Source organism: Notothenia rossii, assembly GCF_949606895.1.
Source record: "Notothenia rossii genome assembly, chromosome: 3".
In the NCBI taxonomy this organism is placed as follows: Eukaryota; Metazoa; Chordata; class Actinopteri; order Perciformes; family Nototheniidae; genus Notothenia; species Notothenia rossii.
Window position 1 is genome coordinate 80495195 of NC_136901.1, and position 21134 is coordinate 80516328.

At 40.2% G+C, this 21134-nt stretch overlaps 2 protein-coding genes and 1 long non-coding RNA gene across 6 annotated transcripts in view; 1 reads left to right on the forward strand and 2 right to left on the reverse strand.

Moving 5' to 3' along the window:
- Nucleotides 1-21134, reverse strand: part of arl13a (ADP-ribosylation factor-like 13A) — a 28721-nt gene that overhangs the window by 4370 nt on the left and 3217 nt on the right. For 2 of the 4 annotated variants that reach the window (XM_079669852.1, XM_079669851.1), the window contains exon 1: nt 111-531. The exons of 1 other annotated variant lie outside the window; for it this stretch is intronic. In XM_079669852.1, the coding sequence (XP_079525978.1) occupies nt 111-130 (20 nt within the window). In that variant the 5' untranslated portion in view covers nt 131-531. Of the gene's footprint in view, nt 1-110; nt 532-852; nt 1992-21134 lie in introns of those variants that run through there. One more of the 4 variants, XM_079669854.1, reaches the window with a different exon arrangement.
- xkrx (XK related X-linked) lies at nt 4097-16820 on the forward strand. Its single transcript, XM_079669850.1, has 3 exons — nt 4097-4972; nt 14060-14316; nt 15191-16820. The coding sequence occupies exons 1-3, from the start codon at nt 4626-4628 to the stop codon at nt 16054-16056; spliced, it is 1470 nt and encodes a 489-aa protein (XP_079525976.1). The 5' UTR covers nt 4097-4625; the 3' UTR covers nt 16057-16820.
- On the reverse strand, nt 16470-20175 carry LOC307032110. Its single transcript, XR_013806163.1, has 2 exons — nt 18976-20175; nt 16470-17781 (listed from the first exon to the last, which is right to left on the reverse strand). It is a non-coding gene; the product is annotated as an uncharacterized lncRNA (long non-coding RNA).

Sequence of the window (21134 nt, forward strand, 5' to 3'; positions counted from 1 at the left end):
TTCAAACTCAGTGAACACTAAACTACAACTACCCGACACCACTGAACGACTTAATCACACGTATAACATACCAAATGAACTAAGATATGAGAATATTGAAGGATACTCACAGAAGTAAGTCTATGTCCATGCATTTGTTTGGATTCTCCTTTCTAACAACATCTTGTACCTACAGTAGGAGCTATATAACTAATCAGGCTCACAGTAAGCCTTTGGTCACCTCATGTGGAGGTACAGCCTTGGAGTTTTGTTTTGGTATTTCAACCAATCCCAAAGCCCTCTGATCCAATCACTAATCCCATTGGATGGCGGAGTGCTTCTTTAGTTAGACCAAACAAAGGTGCATTTATCCGTCAGGAAAATCTAAATGTGTCTTGTGGTGTGATCTGTGACGTGCTGTGATCTCCTAAAAGTGGAACAATACTGGTCAGATTTCAGTCACTGTTAGGGATAATGACATCATGTTTATGGTGATGGTGGAGTCACATCACGGTGTACGTGAGGCAGGTTTACTTGTATATTTGGAACTATCGCTTTTCTTTCTATTTTTTTCTAGCGAGGTACATCTTGGTCGCTTGAGACGTGGCGTGTTGATCATTCTACAGATAATGTTATCTTATATGTTCCTTCAAAAGGGTTTACAACATTTGTAAGGTTTTATACGTTCAGACAATAACATGCAACAAACACAAGCAGATCAAAATAAACTGAACTGCATAATCCTGCATATTCAGTCCATTATACTTCTTAAAATATCCTAAAAATGACTTCCTGCCTAGTGTCTTTCAAAGCATTCATACTGTATAAGAGTCCGTTTATAACATTAGGCCATGGACAACTGATGAAAATTACCATTTTAGGATTGGGTTAAATGTACAGATGTTTTCCTATTGATCAATAAAATGTTTTCCTGTCCGATAAAGTTAAAAGACAAACATATATCAAATGTTATGAAGTGTGGCAAGTAAAGAGAAAAAAAAGACACAATTATAGTTCAGGTTAAAAATGACTTTACAAGGAAAATGTACTTAATGTAACTTAATCACTTGTTAATTGTAAACATTACGGTTCAGGTACAACAGTACACTTACGTTAACAAAGGATCAACGTACAATGGTATTAATGCAAGCATAAGCAAGTGCATTCTGTAATGCAGCATGCACCACTAGATGGCCTCCCATTCACACGATATATCTTAACTGCCAGAGGCTGCTGTGCACCTTGTAGTCTCTGTAAATAATATAAATGCTCTATTTTCAAATCCTGCTGCAATTGAATGACAGTCTGCTCCAAACTGAAAACAAACATTCATAGTTTAAATGTGCAGCCTCTTCACAAACCAATCCTCCCTCATTGGATGTTTTCCTTCTTCACGTCTAATGAGGGAAATCAAAACAAAATGGTGAGTAGACTACAGACTAGAGCTGCTGTAGATATAATTAAATTATAAATGGTTAGTTGGAGCTCTCAGAAACCTGTGCAGGCCTTATCTCATTATGTCATTATACCAACGTCCAATCAGGCTCTGCCTCCGCTGCTGAGTAGACTCATCCCAGACTCTCACCAGAGCCCTGCGTCAGCTGACACACACACACACACACACACACACACACACACACACACACACACACACACACACACACACACACACACACACACACACACACACACACACACACACACACACACACACACACACACACACACACACACACACACACACACACACACACACACACACACACACACACACACACACACACACACCAAAAAAAGCAGCAGCTGAAGATCACACCCCCATACGGCTCCTGTTCACCACATTGCAAACATGTTTCAAAAACCACCAACTGCTGATATCTCGGTTAAAGCTTCTACTTTAATACTCTTTTTTTATCACAGAAATATCCAAGCCAACACCACTAGATCAGTCATTAACATGTCATACTTGATTAATTTAATTTGTACAAAATATTGTGTGAAAAGCATGTTGTGGTTTTACAGATGTTTATGTACTCGACAACCAGGCAGCTGATGTAGAAGCCTGGTTCATTACCCGCAGGTGCATTTTGCTACATTTTGACACACAGGGTGGTATGTTGTCATCTAACTTTCGGCATGAAAATACAGTTATATTTCCTAATGTTGAACTATACTTGTTGAGGCCATAAGGAATTGTAGGAAAGCATTTATCTCCTTTGTTTTTGTAAAGGATTGTCTGGTGCACCCTATACTAAATTAGATAACAAACCGTAGCACTTTTTTCTTATCATCTAGAGATTTCAACCAGCTGTTACCATGGCTTTTCAGGTCATTTCACTCTTTTAGGAATCTTCCTATGCGAAAATACTATTTCACTGCAGCTGAAGGTTCCTGTAAAGAATTTGAAACATAGACAAGCTGACCTGACCTGATTGGCTGGCTGTGCAAATGCTGGTGCTCAGTAATGTCTCCAAAGCACACAGCCTCAGCAGTCTGAAGTCACTGACCCAAAGCACTGCTTCACCAAACGCATGCATTAGTAATGCCTTCGTAGGTTGTGTCGACCACTGACTTAGATGAGATCTGGTTAGACAGGGAGAGGTCAGCATGTATGGAGTGAGCTGTGTTGAACCTGTACCACAGCTCATAATGAAAACAAAATAAAAGCTACTTTTGTTGTTTCATAGTTACAATGAAGGGACAGCAACATATCATCTACCAAACAGGAAGTAAGAGTGATTATTCAGTAAAAAAATAACACAATAAGGGTTTACTTTAGGTCATGATGACATCAAGCTAAGCAACACGTGATATTTTTGCAATGGGAATGTGGGGGTTTAACTACATTTGGTGTCCTTCTCATGCACTTTCCAAACAAATAATCCTTGTTTGAATAAGCAGTAAAACAAACATGACACTGATTATGTTCAGGGTCACAAAATGTTATTGTTGTCTAATGAGCATGTGGTCTTATCTGATTGTAATATAATGAGGAAATGTCTGTGTGAAAAGCGAATGAAAAGATGGAATGATTTGTTAATTGTTGATTCAGTGTGTGTGTGTGTGTGTGTGTGTGTGTGTGTGTGTGTGTGTGTGTGTGTGTGTGTGTGTGTGTGTGTGTGTGTGTGTGTGTGTGTGTGTGTGTGTGTGTGTGTGTGTGTGTGTGTGTGTGTGTGTGTGTGTGTGTGTGTGTGTGTGTGTGTGTGTGTGTTCTGCACCTGTTTGTGTAGCTGCTTCCCATCACAGGCTTGCACGTCACCATAACAAGGCCAAGTCCTCACTACTTTTGGAAACTAAAAATGGAAGCGCAGAGAATCTGATCTCTCATTACTCGCCCTTCACAGCGCTTCCTTTTGAAAAGGACAAGTACTGTAATAAAACTACAGTGCATGTGCTTACAGTATCGGTGGCATTTAGCTTGGCAAAGGTACTCTAGAGAAAGTGAAATGTCAAATAAGTTGTAGTGTTTCCCTCAATTCAAATGAAATCGTTCTTATCTTTGTAGGCAGCTTTGTTACCCTGTAATCTATACTTTTATAGGCTGCATTTACTATGATTTATTTAACAGCTTGTTCATTGCTTGTAATATGTAAGATTGTAACAGACATCCTGTACTTTTTCCATTATCATGTGAGCTTTTCACCTCCCATTTTTCTTACTTATGGTGTGATTCAAGCAGAACACCCAGGGTTATGAAATTGACAATTAACAAAAATTAAAACTCTCAATGCAAATCTTTTTTTTTTTTAAAGAAATATTATACCAGAATCATTTAATATATATCAGATTACAATTATTTTAATAAAACATTGTAATTGAGTTTAAGGGGGAAAAAGAGAAGACATCTTGAATACATGTACGGAATGTGGTTCTAAACACCTTTCTAAAGCAGTTAGCGACATCATATCACAAAAATGAAGCTGTTTCCCCATAGTTACCAAACTATTTGTGCCAGCCTCTTAATAGTGGATTTGTTTTCCTTGGCACAGATTTGTATTTTTGATGTGTTGTGTTATTATCTGTACTCTCTTTTATTTTGAAGGCAGCCACCCGTAATTTCCGGTATCGCCCCCTGAGTTTCTGGCTGACTTGGTGCAGTTGTTGCATTGACAGACAGTCAAAAGATTGGAAACACGAGTAGCAGCCAGCAGCCGCACAAATACACCGACACGGAGACACACGGCCCTCCTACAGCCCGGCATTCACACTACAGCTGGAGGTGTTTTTAACATACAATAACAAACTTTAAGCTACTGACGTCCACCGAGTTTGGACGGTAACCGGCTGGCTGACATTTAGTAGATATCGTCCTGGATGACGAGGCTGAACTGAACTTTCCCTATTCTGCACACACGGTGCAACAACAGCGCTGAAATCCCGACGGGCAGTAAAGTGGTTTCCTCTGGATCTAACGTCCACGTCCGACGATAAAACGATACCATTAAACAAACGCTTTTGGTGGGAGTGCATCGGAGCGGTGGCACAGCAGTTGTTGAGTAACACACAATGTGAACCCAGCGATGCTCAACTTTGTGGAAAGTTGGGAGAGACGGCGCATCAAGGGAATTATTTACAAATAGTGATGTTTTTTAGCATAGTTTAGCGTCTTAATCGTGAACCGTATACTGATCAAAGTGGATAACATAATGTGCGAAGTGGCCACGGAGGAGCATGAGAGGGAGATCTCAGACATGGAGAGCTCCACGGTGGCGCACAGTGAAGTCATGCTGGTGGTCAATCACAGCCGGATCAAGCCCCCCTTCAGCGTGCTGCTGGCCACCGTGCTGTACTGTGCGGAGTTCATCACGGCTGCCGTGCTCTGCAGCCGGTACCACAAGACCGAGGACGTGATCTGGATGGGCTTCACCCTCACCTTCATGCTGCTGCCCGCCGTGCTCATCCAGCTGGCCCTGACGTTCATCCACAGAGACCTGGGCCGGGACAGGCCGCTCGTGCTGTTCCTGCACCTGCTGCTGCTCGGCCCTGTCATCAGGTAGGGAGGGGTGATGGGATGTTGTTGGTATGTTGACATGTTTATATATTGTTGAATGTAAGAAAACAATACCTTGATATCATCAGAAGAAGTACTCAGATCTTGTACTAAGTAGTACAAAGTAGAAATACCACAGTGTAGGACTACTGTTGCAAGTAAAAGTCCTGCATTCAAAAAGTTACTCAAGTTAAAGTACAGAAATATTAGCATCAGAATATACTTTAAGTACCGAAAGTAAAAGTACTCATTATGCAGATTGGCCTATTTTGTAAGAATATATATCATGTGTTTTTAATTCTAATTATTGATGCATTAATGTGTTTACCACAGCTGGTAAAGGTGGAGCTAAATTAAATCCTTTTGTATGCTGGTGGATTTACTCCAAGTGTTATTTAGATGTTGATTATATTTCATATCAATAAAATCCAAATCTGGAAAGTAAAAGGTATACAATAAATAAAAGTACAATATTTACCTCTGAATTGTAGTGGGGTAGAAGTTGCAGTAGCAAAACATTGAAATACTTAAGTAAAGTACAAGTATCTCAAAATTGTACTCAAGTACAGTGCTAGAGTAAATATACATCGATTCTTCACACCACTGGGTAGGTGAGGGTCATGGGGTGTTAGGGGTCAAAGTCACTACAAATCATGATACTTTGTATTAGTGCTGTGACTTTGTAGTGTTTACAGATATACAGATATGCACAAAAGCACTCTAATGATCTTTGAGAGCTGACATGATGCTGCAATAATGTATCACTATGAATCAGAGTTGTCCTCATAAATCAAGGATGCTGACTAGAACTGAAATGGTTGATCTATTACTACAGTGACAGAAAAATTATCTGAAACTTTCTTCAAAATGAATTAATAGTTTGTCATTATTCAAGGTATACCAGTAACAGCAAAGTAGTCTCAAATTCATGCCTCTAAATTGACTTTAATACTTTTCTTTGTCATATATTATTGTCAACAATGTTTTTGGGTTCTAAACAATTGGTTGAACAAAACAAGCCATTTAAAGATGTCCACATCGCCTCTACTGTGTTATGACGGGAATATTTCATAGACTACAAAGTTAATCGATTATAAATTGAATTATCGGTTGCAGCCCTGACTGACTTATTAAATCAGTTGGTCAGTTAATCAAATACAATGGATCATCCACATTACATTGTAGATAGACTGTTGCAGCATCATGGATTTAGTACTGAATGAGATCCACAGATTAAGCTCTCTAACTGAATCACACTCCAGATGCCGGCCTCTTCAGTATGAAACACAGGAGGGACGACTGAACAGGACAACCTCCCACAACCTTAGAGCTTCTTTTAATTTGAAAGCCAGTTTGTCATATGACTCTGCAGAGCTGGCACCCGCCCTAGTAAAACATCACTCACATTCATTTACGTCGCTCGGTTGTATGACCTCATCTCAGGATAACGTCCCCCAGAAGCCTTCGGTGCTGCAGACCAGAGATCAGGCCTGGCTGGCTAACAGAGAGAGAGGGACTGATGTTGCCTCTTGAAATAATAGAGCTCGAGTTACTCTTTGAATATGTATTGTCTTTAACGTTCTCTTTCTGTGAGGGAGGGGTTTCAGTCTGCACTCCTGTGTCAGTTGTTTTCAGCTGAGAGACCTGTTCGGCGAACCGTGACTCATGTAGGCGGTGACTTAAGCTCTTTGGAATACAAATATACACATATTCATACTCTCTTTCTTCCCCTCTGGACTTTGATATGTCTACAGTGAGCTGTTAAGGTGTTGGTCTGAATATAAAGTACAATAACCATTAAATGTAGGGCGTTCTATATTTTACAGGGCAAGAAAATCAACCGAACAAATGTACATGTAACAGGAAGAACACTTTGCTAGAGAAAGTGTTGCTAAAAGGCTTATAAATAGCTTGATTTGGCTCAGGTTTCTTTGCACCCTAAAATATAACTAGCCAGACAGTTTACAGATATAGATAAAAAGATCTGGATAAAAATATGTAAATAAAGATCAAGGACATCGATCTGTTGAAAGAACAACAACCCTTTGCAATACCGTTCAGAAGACAGGAAATGATCTTATCTACAATGCTGAGCGACGTGTTTAGTGTAGCCGCGTATAAAAATAGATAGTATTTTTCCCAGTGGTGATAAATGCCATTTGAGCTAATAGTGCTTCACAAATCAGGACAATGTAACACAGAGTATCTTCCAAGAGAACAGACCTTTTTATTTTAACAATGCTCATAGCAGATTTGCAGTTCTCACAAATAACCTGACCAAGGTCAGGCACAGGTCTATAATTATGAACACACTGGAGATAAAGCCAATCATGTCATTGCAGGAGAATGATAGACCACCTGCAGCTCTACAGACTATTTCAATCTTGAGTGAGTCAACACTTGGTTTGTGTTGTTGCCTGTTGTTGTAATAGTTACGACATAGTTTGACAAATCTTGGGGGTGTGGACATTAGCTTGTAGCACGCTCCCCATTGAGGCTAAATTAGCTTAGTTGGAGTGTTGATAATGTAGGCAACCGGTTTTTGACAAGGAATACAAATGTGTATTAACCATATCTCTGGTTTTGCTGCCTTGATTTGATAAAAACAGGGCAAAGAGTCATGCTTAATCTATTAAGGCACAGTCAAAACTTTGAGCTGACATCAACATGCTCACACTGACAATGCTAACATGGTAATGTAGCAGAAATCGTGTTTACCATCTTAGTTAAAGTAGCAATCCTTAAAGGCCATGTAATGCATCTAACACAGGTGTTTTTTAACATGTAGTTTAGATATCACCAGAATAAAAATAAATAAAAATGTTTAAAGTTTCGTCATAATTAAATGACATATACGTTAAAAACCGATGTTGGTTCCGAAGTTTGCCGAGTACGCCCCCGATCACTCCCGAACGAGCGGTGACGTCACACGTGGCAAACATTGCCATTTGATCAAATCAGTCCGAATGGCAAGCAACGCGATAACTTCAGACAGCGACAGCGACAGCGATCATTCAAGCTCAGATTCGGTGGGTTATCTGGATACAGTTACAGAAGTAGAGAGTCAACCAGCTAGCCTTTCACTTCAAGGCATCTTGCCTTATAAGTAGGCTACGAGCCTCCTGCCCAGCAATCGAACAACGAGGCAGAAACTTGTGAAAGAGAAGCGGATTCCGCAGCCGGCGAGACTCGAGTCGGCAATACTGAATGGTAAATTCTGTTTTATTTAATTTGACCTGCACTAAATGTCGATCTTAATTTGTCATCTGTTCCTCACACGTCCGGCAGATATTGTTTTGTTTTTTAATGTTATGTACAATATTCAGGTGTACATGTCAATGCTGTGAAAGCATGCCCACTGCAGATGAATGTGTATGCTGCAGAGAGATCTGGCAGGTGATGGAACAAATAGACAGTTTGCAACCTACTGACCAGATAGCAGAGTCCTGCATCGGGTCGGGTATCCGCGGGTACCCGACGGGTGACCCGCAAAAAAGGTGATTTGCGGGTGGTATTTTTTCAAACGCTTTTTTCCGGGTTCGCTTCTGGGTAAAACAAAGATGATGCGGGTCCGGTTGCGGGTGTTGCATAATAAATATATTTAAACAATAATAATTTAGTTTAATGTTTAAATCCTCAGACCTCTCCTCCGCGTTACCGAGCATAATCATAACCTCTGCAGTGCATCTATCTGCTGCTGAGCGCACCACATTCTGAATGGCTGAGGTGAAGCTCTCTATAGGGGAGAATACAGCATTTTCAATAACTCTTCCTCAAGAGCGAAATCCAACGTCTGGGAGGCTTTTGGTGTCATCCTAGATGGAGAAAATAAACAACATCCCAGGCTTTTTGAGCCAAATATGCAACTGCGTGTGTTAATAATTGCACGTTGTCACTGCTTATAGGCCTATATATGCGGGTTCGGGTCGGGTTGCGGATCATGTGCCGGCGGGTCGGGTCGGGTTGCAGAACTAATTGGCAATATGTGCGGGTAGCGGGGCGGGTTCGGTACTGCACGTCACGGGTGCGGGGCGGGAGCGGGTCTTGAAAATCAGACCCGTGCAGGACTCTGCCAGATAGAAGACACCGACGAGAAACCAAGGTGCATTATTAGCCACCCAGGCTTTAGAGAAGGCTGTCTCAGTGTTTGGACACTGAAAATAGCGTATCTTCAATACAAACAACAACACAGAGCAGTTGATGGCCCACTACACCAGTAAGTAAATATTGATTGACCCAACTGCCTATTGCAGCTTTGCTTTCATATAATACTTTTAGTCGCTACAGATATGGTACACTTTTAAAGATACCATTAAACTCTTTCAAGCAGTCAAAAACAGCTTGGCTTTTATTTTTTCTGTGTATGCAAGTTCAATGTATGCTTGGGAAAAGAAACAACTACACATGTGAGGAAATATATAAGAGGTCTATGATTCTGTCAAGCAGTCATGTAAAACCTCATATTTATTTTGTACAAGTAAAATACAAATATCATGTTATAAGCCAATTTGTAACCATTGCTACATAATAGTACTACATAACATTTTATTTTTCTCCAAATATATTTATAATCTGTATACTTTTTTTTCATTAGGAAGTATCGATATACAGCTTATCGACAGTTTGTACGTTGGTGCTGGGGTGTACTCGGCCCAAAAATCAGAATCCCGCTGCCTGCGTGCTGTAACCGAGATACGGAAGACTTACCCTGAACCGGGAGGCCGCTATCAGGGATTTCAATGGCCAAATCTGTAATTTGACATAAGTCATGCAGCTGAACTGGTTAAAATGGTTTCGCATGATGTAAATAATTTACAAAGTACATCATTTACAATATTATTTTTCCAAAGAAACATGTAAATAAAACAACATTTTCCAAATCGCAAATTTGTAAGATTGTATTAATTTACTGTTTGATAAATAAAAAAGGGTTCTTTTGTTAATTTTTCACTTGTAACATTTTATCTTTATTGCAGTGTACATTAGTCTATTTTGGTATATGTGCGAGCCCACAAATAATTAAAAGTGGTAAAAATAATAAAGATATTCAGACGTAATTCATTTTTGGCCTTACTTATTTCACTTCAACTTTTATATATTTCAGTCACTAGGCAAGTTCACTGTACTCTGGTGACATTTAGCTCAAGCTGGCATAACACCTGTAGTAACTTAATTCTGACCCGAGTTTTGTGCACAATCTTCCAGCACCCATGATCAATGTTTATAGCAATCAGGAAACATTCACAGCTCACAATTACACATCGCTTCCCCATCATGAATTGTTAGATAAAAAAAGTTTAGCGAGGTCCGGTTACACATATGTTGAGCGAAAATAGCGGAAGGATACAAAACAAACAATCCAGACGGGGCTGGTGTTTGCCACGTGTGACGTCACACAGCTGGGTTAATGGCTGGCAAGCTTTTTGCTACCGGAGCGGAATAACACGGGAAAGTGGCACACATTTCATGTTATTTGGGGGGTATTTATGGAAAGAATCATTGATGTTGATATGTCAAATGAAACAGTGGAAAGTGATGAAGCGATTTATTAACACAGAATAACATTTATTTTGGACATTACATGGACTTTAATATTTTATTCCTGGTTGATTTAGGTTTCTGTGGAATTGAGCTTGTGTTATCTCTTGTCACGATAGATGATGACTTAACAGACCTTTATTTAAATGTATATCTCCTGATCAAAATGTCCTACATTTTATTTGGTATTTGCTCATGAACCTAAATAAAAGTATTGCACGAATGATAAATTTGACCCGGTAATGGTGCTGAAGGGAGAAGTCAGGGGATCACCGTTGTCAGCACATTTCATTGTCTACCATTAAAAAGTTGCTAAATGTTATGATACTCCAATAGATCGACTTATCACCAGACCTAATGCCATACATATCTGCTAGCATAGCAAATTATCCGCGAGTTTCCAGTAGGGCTGCTCGATTATGGCAAAAATCATAATCTCGATTATTTGGGTCAACAATTGTAATTGCGATTATTCATTGACTTTGAAAACATCCATTTATTGGAGAGAAAAAAATGTGAACAGTATGTTTTTAACAGTTGATTAACCTGAACTTTAAGTATAATTCAACTGAAAAACCAAAAAAGAAAAAAAAAGAAAGTAATAATAAAAAGATAATCGTTTTATTTCGATTACGTTGTTTTCGTAATCGTTGCAAGCCGTAATCGAGATTAAAATACGATTAATTGAGCAGCCCTAGTTTCCAGCTGTAAAAAGAAAGCCGTTATCTGTCGGCTACGCTCACTCTTTATGATCCAGTACACGTCTTTCCTCCACCTAAGAATGCTTTGCACACTCCAGTGATTTAAAAACGTCAACAACCATGAATCGGCTTTTAATACCAAAGTAAAGCTGCCTCTCTAATGTCTAATTCCTGAAGCGTTTTTGTCATTTTAATCTGTGACACTAAACTGTGACATCTGATGCTTTTAATGTGGCAGTGTAGAAAAAAGAACAAGTAGCAATGCTTGCTTTTACAGAACAGTTTGTTCTGCTCTCTTCTTCTGTTTTTATTTCCAATGCTTCTCATTCCCTCGCTCTGCCGCTCTAAACAAACCACCTCTGCTCCCCCTCGGATCAGATAGGAGGTTTCCTGTGTGACTCAGGGACGACTCAGTTGCTAATCTTGTGGCCAGACATACTGTGTCTGCTGTCAAAAGCAGAATTCCAAGTCACAATTCTTAACACATGACTTCCTAATAACCTTCACGAGAGCCTTGCTTTAGTTGCTGTGTAGTCTATCAGAAGTCACTGTTTCCACAGTCAATATTGGCAACTTCAAATAGGTCGGTTTATTTTCAACTTGTCTTGACTCGCCAACAATCCTGCTCCTATATCTGGGAAACACAATTACATAACTAAAATGTCATCTTGTGGACCAGTGCAGACTTGCAAAGCTTCTTGTTGTGTGTCTGTTTGTGTTTCGAAAACCCTCCACATTCTGGCTTGTTAGCATAAACCGGATGAGCCTGATGAGTTAATCCTATGTGACCAAAACAAGGGAATTTTGCAAAAGAGATGTTGATAGAATTTCCTGAATGCTTGTTCCTCTTTGCTTATGTGGTATTTCCACATCATACTGGTAGACTGCACGGACATATTGTGTGTTTAGACTGCAGATACAGAGCAGTAGCCTGTGTGTTTCCCTTTTATAAATCCATAAGTTTCTGCTGCGGATGTCATTATATTGATTCATTTAGCTAATGCAGCCCTGCTCATTCTTTCCCCCTCCCCTAAGTGAAACACAGCCTGCCTCTGTCTGAATCCTAAGTGCTGGCTGGCTCGAGCTCAGTACCCTCACAAAGTGTTGTGACATTGTGCTGCCAGATTTCCATGGCAATTATGTCAATAAATCAGGTTGTGACTTTGCTGTTTCCCGATCGTAGGCAATGTACAGTAAGCTAATGTCAGGGAGTTAATAAAGTCAGTGCGCTGGTTTCGAGATGAGAGCGTGCTTCCAAACAACAACAATGATTTTCCCTGCCAGCCTCTAACTGGTGGGTCAAACACAGTTCAGGGGTGAGTGTGGAAGCTTGGCACTAAGCTGTATTTGCAATGTAACTACAGAGTACAGTTTCCCTACAAAGAGCAGCTGAAGCAACATGCCTGACCGATGACTCTGAGAGTCTGCTGCACAGCAACACAGTGGAACCACAGTTGTGTGGGATTCAAGTCTTATGTCCAAAGTTGGAGTAAAAGCTAACATTCCAGCACAGTGATGTTAAATTTGGTGCAGCAGTGGGGATCCTCAGGGGGAGAGGTGTGTGTGTGTTGAATACAGATGTCCAGCACTACTCGTAAAAAAAAAGTCAGGGTGTTTCTAAAGCCTGGATTCATTGTCTCTACCATGAAACATTTGCTAAATATTATGACAATATTGGTTCAAACATTTAAGTCTTGACCATATTACCCAACCAGGCTGACATTGCCATGGTTCATATAATTTGAAAAAAATATCAAGAATTAGAGTCAGCTGCTACGATAAACATGTGTTTTGTCATGAGTTATATGGCTGACATGTGTTGCTGCAGCTTGAACATTTGGTTTTGATGTTATAAATCATTTATATTTGTCGATGATTCAAATAGTTTCCTTATAGTTGGTGTTCCACACACAGGGGCGCCACTTGCAAACAGGCAAGGCAGGCAACACTGCTTGGGGCCCCAAAAGAAGGTAGATTAAGAAGGTCCACAGCAACGACAAAATGAAACACCCTTTAATTTACTGCAACGACATGTCGAGAAACCCCCTCAAGGGGGCACCATGCATAGCGCGCCGTAAAATGCTGCTTCTTATTCTAAGTTTGGGGGGGGGGAGGGGAGAGGAGTGTGTTGGGGCGCCACTGATGATCACCATCGGTTTTAAAATTCACTGGGGGCCCCCCACAGACTCTAGAATCGCCATTGTCCGCACATAGACCTCTTAGGCTAAACTCAGAAAGCATTTACCTTTCAAATGTTGAGAGGACCACACCCAGAGAGTTTCAGTTGATCCATTTAGGCCTCTGGAAACTGTTTTCTTTCTCCTGGCTGCCCCCTGCTGGAGTCTCAGTGTTGTGCTTTAGTTTATTTAGCTGTGATTTACAAAGACAGGTTTGTTTATGATGGATCCCTTACGAGATAAAAGTTCTGAGATCAGTGTATCATGTGTATAATATCTCATCTTAAATTCCTACACTGAAAACAAGCTAAGCTATTGGTGAAGTTCATAATAAGGTTGTCCAAAGGGCATGATTATGCACTTTTTAGTAAATTGACCTACATTTATTCAGTCTGGTTAACCTGAGTTGTGATTCACGAAGGTAGCCTTTTTTGATTGAAGATATTATCTACCAAGCTTAAGAGAAAAGCAGAGAAGACCAAGCTGTGAAAAAAATCCTGCAATATGTAATGGAAATAGCTGTTTTTTTTGGTGTCTTACATATTCATTACATCTTCAAAATGTAATGTTGTTTTTAAATGATGTCGATACACAAATCATTGTAACACTACACTGCCCTCTGTTGGTGTAAAAATATCACTCCACTTTCAGTAACTCCATTATCTCATCGTCAGGTGTTTCGAGGCTCTGGTGGTTTATTTCAAGTCGGGTAAAAGGGAGGAGCCTTACGTCACCATCTCCAGGAAGATTAACCTGGAAAAGGGACAGATCCCCATGGAGTGGGAAATCGGCCAATCAGAGCGCAACCTGGCCACACACAGAAACGCCTTCAAACGCACCGCCGTCATTCAGGCTTTCCTGGGCTCCGCACCTCAGCTGACCCTGCAGCTGTACGCCAGCATCCAGGAGAAATACTTCCTCCCTGCCAGATGTAAGAATGATCGAGGGGATCATGCCTTTTGTTCTACTAAACAATTAACTTAAACAACCGCTATGAAACAATGTGATTTCTAAATCATGCAAGCCTCTTAAAATTACACAATTATTACATTATTTCAGGTTGGCAGCTCTTGACTCCCCCCCCCCCCCCCATCAATGAATTCTGTACACACAGAATTCAAATGTCACTGCTGTTTTTTAAATGCACTTAGCAAGGGTAGAATATTTCAAATTACCTCAGATAACTTAGTAAATCCTTTCTTTTGTGAATGTCCCACAGTTATTAAGAAATCAGTGTGTTAGTCGGGAGATGTTTTGTTTATTGGAGACTGTTAAGAAATAAAATCAAGATAAAGATAAGGGCACATGGAAACACTGAAAGTTAGCATTTGCTTTTGATCAATACACACAGAATCTGAGGCAGTCGTGAGGACATTAGTTTGGCAGGTATTCAGTGTAATATAATCAAAGTAATATTCAAATTGACCTGATGATGGCGCTATATTAAAAGTTAAGGATGATCACATTTATACTTTACCTTTCTGAACATGATGGTAATACATTAAATAGTTGCAGATATAATTCAGTGTTTGCCAAAGAGCTGATCTGAAATCTTTACCTTATGAGTTCTTGAAAGAAGACGCTTTTCAGCATGTATTATTTACTTTCCCTATGTTTGAATTACATTAATTTAGGAATATATCATACATTTTATATTAAATGAAGAGTTTATAAGAACATTTCTATTGAAATACAATAGCTTTATGTTGATAATATAAGTTCTAATAAGTTAAAGACGAGACACTTTTGGATATGATGATAATGCTGATTATAATGTAACCGATGAACTGTGTTTGTTCCCTCAGTGACACTGATGATCATCACGCTGATCTCCATCACATACGGGGCTCTGGTGTGCATCGTGCTGGCCATCCAGATCAGATACGACGACTACAAGGTGCGGTTGCGGCCCTTCGCCTACCTGTGCATGATTGTGTGGCGCGGGCTGGAGATCGCCACCCGCATCACCTCTCTGGTCCTCTTCAGCACGGCGCTCACACACTGGGTGATCCTCGTCGGCATGGGAAACCTGCTCTTCTTCTTCTTTCTCCCCTGGGTCGAGTTCTGGGCCAGGAAAGGCTCGCTGGCCAAGGACGTGGAGAAAAACTTCTCCAAGCTGGGCACCACGGTGGTGCTGTCCATGTTCACGCTGCTGTACGCCTGCATCAACGTCTTCTGCTGGTCGGCGGTGCAGCTGGACCTTGCTCACCGAGAGCTCATCGAGAGGAAACAGCGCTGGGACCGCCTGGCCATGTTCTACTGCGGGCGCTTTGTGGAGAACTTTGTCCTCATCACGCTATGGTATTTCTACAAATCAGACTTCTACGAGTACGTGTGCGCGCCGCTGCTGGCCGCCCAGCTGCTGATCTGCTACAGCCTGGCCGTGCTCTTCATGCTGCTCTTCTACCAGTTCTGCCACCCGTGCAAAAGCCTCTTCAAGTACAACGTGCACGACTGCCTGCACTGCGTCTGCTTCCGTACAGGACGGAGGGGCGGGGGGGGTCGGAGAGGGAAGCTGCCACCCTCGTACTCGACGGCTGCCACCATGGTGCTGGTGCCGGAGGAGCCCCTGCAGCTGCTGGACCCCGAAAACTCCCAACCCCTCGACCTGACCAATCAGCTGGGAGAGCAAGAGACGGCTATCCTTAATGACATGATGCAGGCAGCCTGAGGAGGGCTTAGTGGGGAAATAAATGAACAAGTTATTTAATGAGGATGCACCTCAGCTGCACAAGTCCTCGAGTACTTTTAACACAAAAAACAGACTATACAGCAACTTTATTAGTTTGTGATTGTGAGGTGGATTAAGGTTAACTGCTGTTGTCTTTATCAAGGGTGATTACTTACACTTGGGGCACAGCGAGGCCTCATTGCACCAAAGAATGTAGCACGTCCAGATATGCAGCGATGCACAAAGGCCGCCTTGAGAGAGCAGCAGTGTACAGGAGTGAGCCAGGTGTGTGGGAAACGTGCCAAGAGTGTCAGAAAGAAAGACCGGGACACCCCCAGTTTACTCCCTCTCAGGGTTTTCACTTCTTTGCACACATTTGCATCTGCACTAAAAATACTTTTACAAAAAAAAGAAAAAGGTCAGAAGAAGAATATCTTCCTCCTACCTTACTACATAAACCCGCTTTGTTGAATGCCGTTAGGTGTTTACTATTAGAAAAACTTATTTTAGCTTTACAAAAATTCATCAATATGTCACAAAACAATATGCAGTTGAAAAACACCTAAAAAACGTAATGGAATATAAAATGCCTATTTTTTTTAAAGTCAACTTTGAAGTTGAATTTACCCGACTTACACTGAATTAACTACTTTATCAAAGTGCTTTCACAGTGTGCTTCTTTTTTATGCTATGTCTTGTTTGTTCGGTGCCTTGACTACTATTGTTTTACTTGAAACTCAAAATAAAAGAATCTGACACATTCATTCTCGCTCTTGACTTCTTTCATGACTTATGACTAATTGTCACCGACACAATAAAAGCTCATTGTTTCCGATAAAGCGTATTGCCTCAGCGTCTAGCAGGGAAACATTTCCTCCTTGCTAGTGATGGGTATCTTTAGGATTTTATCGATACCGATACGATACTGATTATCGATACTTTTCAATAATTTTGTGCTCAAAATTATATACATGCTTACAAGATGTGAAGATTATTGTAATTTATTTGTATTTATTATTTAATGTAACTTTTTCAATGTCATACCAAGCAGGGGGGGTGCTAGTGAATTAATTTGTTTGTAAAGTTTGAGAAAAAGAGCCTCGTTGCGGGGAAATTATACAGATGGCTAGTCCGCACCTGAAAATGTCTATGCAAACGTTATTATTAATAATAATTAAAAAAAAAAAAATTATATAAAAACGGCTCGCTGGTATCTCGAGCTGAGCTCAAAATGACTAACCATCATGCAACGCACGATCAAGACGTTGATCGAAATTGCGCAGGTCTCGCTTGTCTCAAACAAGCCTACTTTGTCCGACTTGATCCGGAGGCTCACCTACATGAGACGTTGAAATCTCGCGGGACAAAGACGCCCGCAGCCTTGAGAGCGAGGCGCGGCGAGGCGGCGCAGTTCCTCTCCACGGGCTGCGAAAGCGAAATGCTTGATGGGAAACAACTCGCTGGTATCTCGAGCTGAGCGCTCATTGGTGGTTTTTACCACGTGCTGGTGATGAAACTCTCCAATTGGCTCAGCAAAAGTTTGTTGTTGTGTTGTGTCAGTTTTACGTCGCCCCTTCCATTAACATTTTTCATCATTGTTCCACAATGTTTATCATCATGAAATAAATATCCATATATTTTATAATATACTTGCACTGCTTACCGTTTTCATACTTTATATATCTTAGCATATTCATACACACTGTTCATACTGCTCACAGGCTGCTGTGTATAGACAAGTTTACGCGCCAAACCACGGGTAGCGCCATAACCCTACACAAATGCACTTCATTTCCGCCGGAAGTCTTTTGCACAGCGTCTGTCGGTGTAAACCGGTGTAAACAGTCAGACGGGCACTGGTGTAGACACAGCGATTTCGATGCTAACAGTGATGCTAGCTTGGGAACACGATTCTACTTCTTTGACTGGAGATGGCGTTACTCTCCCCCACCCGAATTCAGTGCAAAACTGGGAGGATAACATGACGACGTGGCCCAGCATAACGTACAGCAAAATTTGCTCCTACTTCGTTCAATCCATGGCAATAGATGGAAAAGCAACGGACAGTCTGAAGGCATATCATAAGGCTGCGCACATTCTACTTTGCCCACATGCTCCCGAAAATTGTTGACGATTTTGTTGAGGGAAGGTTACAGTTCTGCAGTAAATATCTCAGCATTTTAAAACCAAAATAAACTGCCTTATTTAGGTCATGCCCACAGGAGCCAACAGTTGTCTGTTGTTTACATAATGCACAATTTACATGATCTCTTTATGCTGTGCAATATATCATATGTGCCTGTACTGTTTGAGTGAAAATAAAGTTTGATGTAATTTCATTTCATTATTGCACTGTTATTGCATTATTGCATTTCATATGTTCCTTAGAGTGCTACAATTTCTTTTAACACAGTTCATCATTCATATTAAGCTCATACTGTACATAAATAACACTGAATTAATTAATTGTTGAGAGGAAACTAAAGAAATGGCTTCAACAAGAAAGATCACATGTTTAATCCTAACAGGTATTACAAATTAAAATATAAAAGCAGCCCACACAATTACATCACTATGAAAATATTCATATATAATATTAAAAAATACAATGCATGCAGTATTTGTTGTGTTTATCTGTATTTAATGAACAACATGGCTGGGTGCTGGGTGCTGGTCGTAGCACTCTATCTAACCACTCGTTCAGGTGCTTTCTCGAGTGATTGCAACCAACTACCGCACACGTAGTTCCCGAACCACTTTTCTTCATGTTGTAATTGTTATATCCTCTTTGTCTCTGCGATATCAGTGCTTTGTCGGCACAACGGAGCTAGCTAGCAAAACAAACCCAGTCCGCCCAAACGGAAGTGCATTGCATCGAAGGGAGGAGTTCAGGATGTAGAGCGGAAACGGCTCAATAACTTGTGTATATTCATACCCCTCACTGTTTATTCATCATTCAATTCATTCTATATTTTATTCTGTAGATTGTGTACATTACTTTTCATTTTACTGCTTTTCGCACTCCTGGTTAGAAGCTAAACTGCATTTTGTTGTTTCAGTACCTGTAATCTGTGTAATAACAATAGAGTTGAATCTAATCTTGAGCAGGAACAAATGTATTTACTTAGTACATATCTGACATTAACGATTAAACAAATTTGTGCATTCTTTAGAAGAGAGAAACTTGCCCTTGTGTTTCACAAATCTAAAACCATATATAAACATATATAGGTTTCACAAATCTCAAACTGTGTTATAAAGAATGTTGAGCCTCTGGCATAATCCATTCCAGATTTGATGAGTCTAGGTATAGTGGTTTTAGATCAGGACCTGGTCTTATGTGGTATAGATGTAAAAAAAAAAAAGCAGCAAAATCTTCCTTTTTTAAATGTTCACAAATAGAAAGAGGTTTCACTAATCTAAAACTGTGTTATAAAGAATGTTTAGAGTCTCTGGGATAATCCAGTCCATATTTGATGAGTCTAGGTATAGTGGTTTTAGATCAGGACCTGGTCTAATGTAGTCTAGATGCAAAAAAAGCACTGAAATCTCCCTTTTTTGTATTTTCACAAATAGAATAAAGGTTTCACAAATCTAAAACGGTGTTATAAAGAATCTTTAGACTCTCTGGGATAATCCGGTCCAAATAAATCGGCTATGCAGCGATTTAAGAGGTTCAAACAAGGAGGATTGTTCGCTCAGCGCTGTAAATTAAATTTCCCTTAACTTTCCCCTTAACTGCCGAATCGGAAGCCAACTTCAGCGTCGTTGTGGCAGCTAGCTTAATACAAAGAGGGTTTTTGTGCTTCATTGAAAACTTTTCTTACAAATGTGTGTTAATCTACCTGAAATTGTGGGGACAGTTTTTTTATACTCAATGATACAGACCATTGTTGAGGAGATGCAAAACATACTGTAAATGAGTTGGGTCCGACATACTGTATACCTTGAGTAATGTTACTTTGCTGCTAAAAAATGAAACCTTATCAGATGAGGACATCACCAAAGTGTGTGAGTCTGTCAGGGGATTCGATCTGTTCTTTGCATGTCTCACAGGGTACACTGCTCTGGTATGAATTAAAAATATAATTGTAAAATGTAAGTCTCGCTCTTGTCATCGTTCAGGCTTTGTATTTGAACCCCTATGACTGGTTGCGGACTTGAAGGGAACGACTTGCTGGCCTTCCTGACATCCAGGAAAAAGGTGAGATTCTAATCTATTTCAATGCCAAAAGAAAGTTATTGTTTTTAACTTTTTTTAAATATGATTTTTTTGGGGAGTTTCAGTTTTATTGGACAGTAGAGATCTACTGGAAACAGTGGAGAGGGAGGAGATGATATGCAGCAAAAGGCCGAGCCGGATGGTTGCTGCTCCTGCTCCAGGCAAAGCACTTTGATACTATGGTATTGAGTTTGAATTTAGCCTTTGGAATGCAATTTCCAACTGTGCATTGTAAAGACTGAAAAAACAGCCTCAGGTTAAAGCTTGACATGATTTGGTATTTTACTTAAGAGGATGTTTGTCCTCCTGTCTTCTCTTATTTCCTTATCTTTCTTTCAGGTGTAACATCTACCAATGGTTTTACATGACACCACCTCTTTGCTGTCCTACTAGTCAACCCTCCAGATCAGAGCCTTTCCTAAATAGTGGTAAGTTGTTTTACAGTTCAGTGTACGTTAATTTAGCAACGTAATGCTTTACTGTACTTTTTTAGCATATTGTTGTGTTGTTTTTTTATTATATTATAACTTAGTACCTTTTTAACGCATGTAGATATGCAACACTAAGCTGTCTGTGGCTCTTTCCTGCTATAACGCTGCACATTTCCCCTCTGTGGGACTAATAAAGGTATTCTGATTCTGATACTGCTGTTGAATAAACCCTATATATATATATATATATATATACATCCATCAGCAATCAATAAAACAAATCATCCAACACAAAATAGAAGAAATCTGGAGCTATTATATTTCTTTTTATACCACAGCATCTATTGGGACTGCTCATTGATGTCATCAAGAGCCATTGAGTCTATCTTTTGTAGTCGGCCTCTCAGAATGTTTATCATTTCTTT

Bases quoted from the DNA above. Each gene is read 5' to 3' on its own strand.
- xkrx (XM_079669850.1), top strand. From the start codon at position 4,626: ATGTGCGAAGTGGCCACGGAGGAGCATGAGAGGGAGATCTCAGACATG. The intron at 4,973-14,059 runs GTAGGGAGGGGT...TCTCATCGTCAG, and splicing joins CTGCTCGGCCCTGTCATCAG to GTGTTTCGAGGCTCTGGTGG. The intron at 14,317-15,190 runs GTAAGAATGATC...TTGTTCCCTCAG, and splicing joins ATACTTCCTCCCTGCCAGAT to TGACACTGATGATCATCACG.